This window comes from Mastomys coucha, unplaced genomic scaffold (genome assembly GCF_008632895.1).
Source record: "Mastomys coucha isolate ucsf_1 unplaced genomic scaffold, UCSF_Mcou_1 pScaffold12, whole genome shotgun sequence".
Taxonomy (NCBI): domain Eukaryota; kingdom Metazoa; phylum Chordata; class Mammalia; order Rodentia; family Muridae; genus Mastomys; species Mastomys coucha.
In genome coordinates, this window is record NW_022196894.1 from 35,720,365 (window position 1) to 35,730,164 (window position 9,800).

Sequence of the window (9,800 nt, forward strand, 5' to 3'; positions counted from 1 at the left end):
CTCAGGTGTCATTTTTCTTCTTATCTTGGGCTTAGGGTGGTTGTAAAACACAATTTTATCTCTAAGGCAGAAAGGTTTAGGAGACACCTTACCTTGTCCAGGCTTTTGAAGTGTTTGCTATCTACATCAGTGGCTATCGATGATTCTGTTATTTCCACTAGAGAATGCTGTCTGCAAAGCCTCAACTCTGGCGCACTGATATTAACATATCCCCAAGGTCCCCTGGAAGCTCCAAGGCCCTTCGCTCTTTCTTTTTCCTCTTGCCTATGGCCCCAACACGTTAGAACAAGGGAGGATGAGGCAAGAGGATTACAAATCTGAGGCCCAACTGTGCTTTAGGGTGAGACCCTGCTCTCAAAGGATGAGAAAAAAAAGAAACCCACCATAAACAACAAGGTAGACTCTGCACAAGCAAGATTTTCCTAGAGTCCACTCAGAGAGAGTACCAGATGTGGAAATGGAGAAGCGACAAGAGCTATAGGTTCAGACCTGGGTCCGAATCCCACTCTGTACTCAATTATTGAATCACATCAAACAAATGTGCCTTAAGTCTCTTCATTTGTAAAATGGAGATAATAATCATCTGGATTTTATAGACTTGCTATGAGGATAAAATGAAATATAGTATATAGAAAACTCTAAAAGTCCCCACGTGCCGAGTGCTCAGTATGTGCCTTTCTTCTTACGGTGGAAGCTATGCTTTTCTATAGAACAGACATAACAATTCTTCAGAACCCTGATGTGTAAGCCAAATGAAGCAAGCGTGTTAACCTGGGCTGACAGTGAACTGCCAGAGGAAAAAGTAAGCAGCGCTGGCCTTGTGGTGTAGATATTTGTACAGCCTGTATCTTGTGGATAGCAGAAAGCTAATGGCGGTTAATGACTGGAAGAGGGCACAGCCAGATCCAGCTTTATATTAGCTGTAGTATAGACTGGAAGAGGCAAGTCTTAGTGGATAAGTCTAGACAGGAGACTACAGAAGTGAAGGAAGAAATTATAGTGATTTGAACCGAGATAATGGCCTTGGGAGTAACCAAAGTTTAAGGAGGTAGCCTCAGCAGGAGTTGGATCTTGGACCACAGTGCCACTTTCTAAGACTGTGAAAATAAAACACATGGCTGGGAAGAGAAGTAATGGGACTCCCACGTACGTTAAATCTGAGTTATCTTGAGATGTCTTGGTGGACACATCTTGCAGTTAAATAGGAAGGCTCTAGATCTAGGCTGCACTGCACATCTGGATCTAGGACTAGAGATAGTATTCCTGGCAGGGACAAGCCAGCAGCCATGGACATGTATAAAGAGATGTTGTTGTTGTATTTGGCAGGCCTGATATAAAGTACCAAATGCCTATATCCTTTTGTTGTTGTTAGAGAGAGAGTCTCATTGCATAGCCTAGGAGGCTCTTGAACTCAGATGGTCCTGTCTCAACTTCCTGAATATCAGGAAAAACCTCTTAAGAAACTCTAGACATGTTTTTCCTGCATCTTCCAGGCCTCATCAACACAGAGCATTCACAGAAACATTGTACAATGAATCCGATTTGTGCTAAAGAACACTCACAGGTAGGAAATCCAGATAGGAAATGAAACTCAGATTTGCTGGAGATCAAAACTTGCCCAGAAGCATCACCCACCATCTATGTATCAAACGGAAGAGCCCAACGTGTACAGAAAACAGAATGAGCAAACCAGGGAGGACCAAAGAGGAAACCACACCCTGTCGCTTAGCACTGAGATGCACAGGTCTTACCTGACCAGCTGGGGTCAGATAAAAGAAGTAAAACTAATAGAGAAGTGAGAGTATGCAGGTCTGCAAGGAGAACACATTGCTACAACAAACAAGAAGGGCAAGATTATGAGTGAGCCAACCATACATTGTGGGGTTGGCGAGATGGCTCAGCGGGTAAGAGCACTGACTACTCTTCTGAAGGTCCTGAGTTCAAATCCCAGCAACCATGTGGTGGCTCACGTCCATCTGTAATGAGATGGATGCACAGTGTTTAATAATAAATAAATCTTTGGGCTGGAGCGAGCAGGGACTGAGGGAGCGGGGCTGACCAGAATGAGCATAGGTCCTAAAAATTCAGTTCCCAACAACCACATGAAGGCTCACAACCATCTGTACAGCTACAGTGTACTCATATACATAAAATAAAAATAAATAAATCTTTAAAAGAAATCCAGACATGTGTACCAATTGTCTTTTTGGTTTTTGAAGACAGGGTTTCTCTGTGTAGCCCTGGCTGTCCTAGAACTCACTCTGTAGACCAGGCTGGCCTCGAACTCAGAAATCCACCTGCCTCTGCCTCCCAAGTGCTGGGATTAAAGACTTGTGCCACCACCGCCCGGCCCCAATTGTCAAAAGAGTAAATATGTGTGAGAAGTTTTTGCTTACAGAAGAAAAGGGACTTCATCATCCTAGTTCTTGACCTAACTTTAAATACAGAAACTACCAGAATTTCTCCTTTTCAAGGAGCTGAGAGGACTCTATCTGCTCTAACACTCTTTCCCTAGGTCCATATACAGAGCTGGCAAACAGCTATCTTACTCACTTATCTTTTGAGAGACAGTCTCATGCTGCAGCCCACGCTGGTCTCAACCTCAACATTCTCCTGTCTCAGCCTCCCAAACATTGAGATTATAGTTTTTTTCTATGTTCATAATCGTCCCCAAATAACTTTCTTTCTCCTTCTCTCCCTTCCTGTAAACCCCGATATACTTAATTGGGATGATATTTTTGTACTGTTTAAGCTACTTTTACATTTACTTTTTTTGTGTGTATATGTGGTAGAGCCTTGCCACACACACACAGTGTGCATTCAGAGGTTAGGGGACAACTTGTGGAAGCCTGTTTTGTCGTTCTACCATGTGGGTTCTAGGGCTCTAACTTGGTTGTTAGATTCGGCAGCAAATGCCATTCTACCTGCTGGCCATCTCATGGGCATCTTTTTTGTCTTTTCTGTGTTTTGAAATTAGTAAACAAAGTAAAGAGCTTCATTGAATCATTTTTAATAGAATGATAATAATTACTATTACTTTTATTAGGTCTTTGACCCCTATACCTGCAATCTCCTTCCCCACACACCATTTTAGGATTAAATGAGCTAATGTGTGTTAATTTAAAATTTTCTGGCAGATAGGAAATATTGAGCCAAGTGTCATGATTATCAACTTCTTCATCTCAAATATTGCCTCAGTTTTCATGCTGTGTCACAGTATGAAATGTCTCACAGATAAGGAACAGGTAGGCATACACCTAGGAACTTCTTCGAGATTACAGAATTAGAAATGAACAGAGACAGAAATCAAATCCTCATGCCTCCCATTCTCTAGCGTTTTCCTTTTCCTTTTTAAAATTGTTTCATTAACACTAAACATTAATTTTCAGTCAGTGCTCCTTATAATGAAATTGCTGAACTCACAAAATTAACACATGTCTCCCATCTATGACAATTCTAATGACATCAGAATTAGCACATGTGTCTCCCATCTATGTCAGTTCTAATGAGAATGAGTTCTAATGAGCGGCACAGCCTCTCACGTTCAGGCCAGGCATCCTAAAGTGACAACCTGCTTTGCTTTCCCATAGGAATGAGCAACTGTTAGCACGTACCTCAAAGTTTACCTTAAGAATATAGATAACAGGGGTAGAGGCATGGCTCAGTGGTTAAGAGCACTTACCGCCCTGGCAAGGAGAGAGGACCAGGGTTTGTTTCCCAATACCCATCATCAGGAAGTTCACAATTTCTTGTCACTCCAGCTCCAGGGGACCAATGCCCTCTGGTGTCTGTAGGTACCTACATGCATACTGATAACATAGCTCACACAAGCATATATCATACAAATAAATACACAAGTATTAAAAGAATAAAGTAAAAAAGGAATATAGATATCATTTTTTTACAAATGCACAGATCCATCCCCCTGGTTTGTCCTGGAATAGCCCATGCAGAGGTTTTAGAAGCAGGTATATTCTTTATGCCTACTAATAAAATTATTTTATCACCTGAATTATCTAACTCACAAAATTAAGGCTTTGGATCAATTAAAAGTGTTGTTTCCCAGTGGGAGTGAGGCTGTCTCCGACTCTTCTGCCTGCTTTTGAGACTCTTTCCCTCTGGCTGGCTTGCCATGTCAAGCTTTGATATGAAGGCTTGTGCCTAGCCTTATTGTAACTTGTTATGCAGGGTTTGGTTGATGTCCCTGGGAGGAAACAGAGGAGGAGCGGATCTAGAGGAAAGGGGGGGGAAGGGGAGGACTGGGGGGTGGGGAGAGGAGAAGGGGAACTGCAGTTGGATACAATATTTGATAGAATAAATAAATTAAAAAATATTTCCAGAAAAATTTTCTTTTCTATTTTTCTTAATATCTCATTACCATCTTCTCCTCTGTCTATAACCTAAGCTTGAGTTCTGTGAGCTTGAACAACAGAAAAGACCCAGTTACACCCAGGTCCCCAAAATAGAACAAAGGAAGATGCCCAAGTTCACGTGTGCTGCTGTAACAGTATAGCATCACCAAGATGGCTTACTCATGGTTCAGAAGAGTGGAGGGCCCAAGATTAAACTGCTGACAGATCCAGCGTCTGACAGGAACTCCCTTTGTGGTTCATACATGGCATTGCTCATCTGTCCCCACATGGTAGAAGGGACAAGGGGCTCCTTTCACACTCCCACTGATCTCATCCTGAGAGCTTTGCCAGACACTTCCCAGGGACTCTTATCTCCTATCCCCATTGCTTTTGCTGTAAAAATTTCAAAGAGTGAATTTGAGGGGAAGATAAAATTCAGACCACAACAGAGTGGTAAATGAAATCTATTTACAAAAAGCATAGAGATGGCAAAGATTTAGAAATCTAGATACAAGAATAATGAAGATAAAAATCACTGGACAAACAGAAAAGTTCAAATTAGCATCAGCATTGAATATGTGACATTTCTATAGCCAGTAATGCATAAAAGGAATTTAGCAAACATATTCATGATAATCTTGGGAAAGTATCTCTTTAGTAGGCTTCCCTTGGTTGGCAAAGTACCCAAATCACATCGTTACCAAAACAAAGAAAAACCTGCTGTAGAGGAAGTATAGTGTCTACCCTCTGCTCTGAACTCACCAAGTCATCTAGGATGGATGGATGCCCCAGGAAGGCAGACACACGACACACAGTCCTCTATAATCTTAATCTTTTATTCCGCAATAAAGACTTCTGAATTTTACTCAAATGTTGACATGTTGGAAGAGCAAGATTAAATAAAAAATCTTTAAGCAAAAGAGGAAAAAACAAGATAAAGAAGTGAGACTGTTAATATGTAACACTCTGGACGGATAGCCTCCTTGGTTCTGTTTGAGGGCGAGGTTGTTGTTTTTGTTCATTTTGCTTTGTTCTAAGTTTTTGGTTAGTAAGTATCCAAGCCAAAAAAAAAGAAAGAAAGAAAGAAAGAAAGAAAAAAGAAAAAAAAAAGAAAAACCAGGAACTCCGCTGACTAAAAAGACAGCAGATTCAAATCTTTTTTTTAAAAGAATTATTTATTTTTTTTTATGTATATGAGTACAATGTAGCTGTCTTCAGACACACCGGAAGAGTACATCAGATCCCATTACAGATAGTTGTGAGTCACCATGTGGTTGCTGGGAATCAAACTCAGGACCTCTGGAAGAGCAGTCAGTGCTCTTAAATTCTGAGCCATCTCTCCAGCCCTCATTCAAATCTTTTAATAGTAGTTATACTCATTGAACCTTTTCTCTGAAAAGGGCGGGGGAGGAAGAAAGAAAATAAAGATGTTAGTTTTGTATTAGAAGCAGTTCAGCAGCAATGCCTTCTTAAAGCCACACAAGGGGGAAAACTGTGAGCCATGAATTCTTTGTTCCATCTAAGAATGGTAGCTCTCTAAGTAGGCTCTAAAAATACTCTAAGAGTATTTTCTTAACTGCTATCCATTTGTAAGAGAAATTTTTGATTTACTGGTTCATTTATTCATGCACTCAACAAATATTTTTGGAGAGCAATTAGAGGAGGAAAAAGGAAACAGGAAGGGAAAAAATACTATTTCCTATCAGCACTCAGAGATAAAAAGGGATACCATATAGTCACAGGCCCTGGGCCTCAGGATAGCCCTCCCTTGTCTGCTAGGTGCATGTAGCTGGGACCTATGGTGAGGAAGTTGATGTCATAGGTCAGCAGCTCACACCACATTCCAGGATGCTCTGGGGGAAATGATCTCAGACAAGGAACGGTTGCAGACCGGACTGCTTCCCTTCCTGTCTCTCTGCAGACTTACAGCTCTGCCGCTGCTCTCCTCAAGCTTCATGGCTTGGCTGCTACTCTTGCTCAATTCTTGGTGTCAGTGTCCTTATCCCACGTCTGCTGTGTCCATTCTAGCCTTCTAAGCTCTTCTCCTCTTATTTTACTCACTCTCGAATGCTTAGCACTTAGATTACACCATTAGCAACCACTATGGAGACTGAATACTACCATATAGCCAACACCCATACCAATCAGTGGACTATTGCCAGCACCCTAAAAATCTCTTCACGTTCTCCTAGTCCCCCCACACCCCCACTCCAAGGGTCACCACTATTCGGACTTCCTTCACATAGCTTAGATGATTTTTCCTGGTATTGAGTTTCATGTAAATGAGCACAGATGGTGACATACAACACCAGTTTACTGTGTGTTTCTTTCCCACTAACAGTATGTGGAAGTTTCTTTCAGGAGTGTAAGAATTCATTATTCACTGGTGTATATCTCGGAGGATATGGCACAGAGCTGGAGCTCAACAAATATTTGATGTGCAAAGGAACAAAATATTCAACAAATAGAAATGACCATGAGAGAAGGCCTTCAGATTTGAGACAAGTCTTGGGAACTGGTCAGGAGTTTGTGACGCAGATCAAGAAAAGAAAGGTATTCCAAGAGAGGCAGAGTCTGCACAAAAGGCATGCCACTATGAAAAAAAAAAAAAAAATCTGAAACCACAGGAATTGGTTAGCCCCAAGCAAGGAGCAACGGCTGTGTGAAGAGGCCCTGTAGCCACAGAGCTGGGAAAACAAGGCAGATGCCCGATTTCAAAGGTCCTGTATAAATAAATAGATGAGAAGATGGCTTCTTAGGTATTTCTAAGGGTGTTGAAATTTAAGGGGATTAAAAAAAACAACAACAACAACAGTATTTTTGAAGTCATGTACCCTGGTGTTCTTAGAAGAGAGTCTGAGACCCACTGTAGCACTCACAGACAATAAGCTCTTCTAAATGTGTGGGAGAGACTTAGAAGTCTGGCAGACAAGTGAGCCCCCCCTTTTCCCTTTGAAGGAAAGGCCAACTCCTGTGGGAAACTTGAATGCACTGAGCCTATCCACGTCATACTGTTTTGCCAGACTGGGAGAAGAAAGCAGGAGCTCTGCCACCCTCACCCATTAGACGTGGCTTTGAGCAGACTCTATCCCTACATAGACAAGATGGAGATGCTCTGGGTAGTTTTACCACCCACAAAGGCTTATGTCATGCACCAGTGGCTCTCAAACTTGAGTGCAGGTCAGAAAAACCTTGAGGTCATATCAAAACTCAGTGCTAAGTCTCCCCAGGATTTACTTTCCACGGGTCATAATGGGACTCAAGAACTGAGCTGTCCTTGAGTTCCCTGTGGTGACAGTGCTGCTGACCTGAGGAATTACTACTCTGCATACTTTGCTAGGCAAAGAGTGTTTCAATGTCTCCTTTTTCTTCTTGCAGAGATGTGAATTCTCCAACCCTATCATTCCGGAGCTTCAACTTTTCCTTGTCTTACTAAATGTTTCTCTTACTATAATTTATCAGATAAAATATAGGGCATCCAGTTAAATTTTACAACTAATATTAGTATATTTCAGATATGTAATATTCGACATTTATGACACTATTGGTTACCTGAAATTGCAGAAGATTTTGTGTTTATTAGTCAAGAATTTGGTCAAACTATTTAAAGTCCTAATGTCTTCAAATAGAAAGGAACAGTAAAGGCAATTATCTTGCTGGACTAAATTACAGACTTAACATACGTGGGCTGGGGAGACGGCTGAATGAGCATGAAGCTCTGAGTCTCCAGCATCCAAACAGAAGCTGGGTCCAGTAGTGGCCATCTGTAATCCCAGCCCTGGGGCGTCAGAGTCAGACAGAGTCCTGGAGCTTGCTGCCCAGTCAGCGTAAGCTCCAGGTTCAGTGAGAAATCCTAGCTCAAAAAATTAAAGTGAAGAGCCAGGCCGTGGTAGTGCAAAACCTTTAATCCCAGCACCCGGGAGGCAGAGGTAGGCAGATCTTTGAGTTCCAGGCCAGACTAGTCTAGAAATTGAGTTCAGGAAAGTCAAGGCTACACAGAGAAACCCTGTCTTGAAAAAAATAAAAAATAAATAAAACAAAGCAAAATGAAGTGCAGAGCAACTGAGGATGAATACCAGCACGGGTCTCTGTGTCCATGCTTGCACACACTCGTGCATCCACAGAACACACACACATGCACACGCACAGGCACAGGCACAGGCACACGCACGCGTGCGCGCGCGCGCGCGCGCGCGCACACACACACACACACACACACACACACACGTAACATGTGTAGAGTTCCTGGCATGCAAAGTTAGTGGCCAACAAATGGCGGCTGTGACTACTCAGCCCATCACATTAGAAAGCTCGTGCGTTTAGCGGAGGAACAGGTGCCTCATCAGGAGTGACAGCCACCTCTCTCTGGACAAGAGCTATTATTCTCCAGAGCATGGTCCTTTTTCTAACTCAGGGGGACTCCACCTCACTACCCTCTCTGACCCCAGGCTACAAACTCGTGTTTCTGAGGTTTCTTTAAATCCCCAAAGCACTCAGAAGTGTCTGCTACACTTAGTGTTCAGTAAATATTAATTGGGGGATGGGTGACTTCTGGGTGGTGAACCGCAGCCCGTTCACTCCGCCCCCTCACATCTGCACTTACTCGGGTACCGCCGGATGGATCTGATTGGCCGGTTGTTTTCATTCGTCTCTGTGATGTGGCAGACATATTTTTCATTCAACTTGACTGGATATCTGAGGACAGAGTACACTCTGTACAAGCCATTCATCTGCTCCTCCAGGATCTCCACCGTACTGTGGTTGCTCAGGTCTCTCTCTCCCCGGTCCAACCAGGTCACATTGGGTGTGAGATACCAGCCTTTGGATGTGCAAGTAACCACGTCTTCATCATCGATCTTGTCAAACTTCACCTGGGGCATTTCAGAATCTGGTTGGGAAAAAAAAAATAACAAAATAATTAGTTCCTGATTTGTTTTAGTCCTGGGAGGCTCAAGCCTGCAGTGTTTCTATTAACCCTGAAGGAGACATGTTCTGAGGTCTCCCATATCGAAAATTTGGCCTAAGCATAATGAGGGAAACACAGGATATGTGCACTCTCTTGCTATCTAGGCCCCTACTGCTGCCGTCTTTATTTAGAGGATCTTTTCTTCTTACTGTGGGTTCATTCCAAACTCTCCACTGACCTCAGATGCCCCAACTGAGAATCACAGAAGAGTCTGTGACCACATCACCCATAAACAAACCAAATCTCATCTGACCTCGGAAGTTCAGCAGGGTCAGGCCCACTTAGTACTTAGGCTAATCACAGCAGAGAAGTAGTAAATAGGACACATTCCTGCAGAGACAGGGGAACTACGGTGAAAGGCCAGATTGGTCTATATAGAAAGATCTGGTCTCAAAAAAGAAACAAACAAGTTGAGCAGTGGTAGCACATGCCTTTAATCCCAGCACTTGGGAGGCAGAGACAGGTGGATTTCTGAGTTCGAG

General features: G+C 42.7%; 1 protein-coding gene across 1 annotated transcript in view; it reads right to left on the reverse strand.

Moving 5' to 3' along the window:
* Positions 1-5,712: 5,712 nt before the first annotated feature.
* The window catches only part of LOC116086405 (V-set domain-containing T-cell activation inhibitor 1-like), a 9,542-nt gene continuing 5,454 nt past the window's right edge, over positions 5,713-9,800 (reverse strand). Inside the window, exons 3-4 of the mRNA XM_031364688.1 lie at positions 8,956-9,240; positions 5,713-5,744 (exon numbers count right to left, since the gene is read on the reverse strand). Of these exons, the coding sequence (XP_031220548.1) occupies positions 5,713-5,744; positions 8,956-9,240 (317 nt within the window). The remainder of the gene's footprint in view (positions 5,745-8,955; positions 9,241-9,800) is intronic.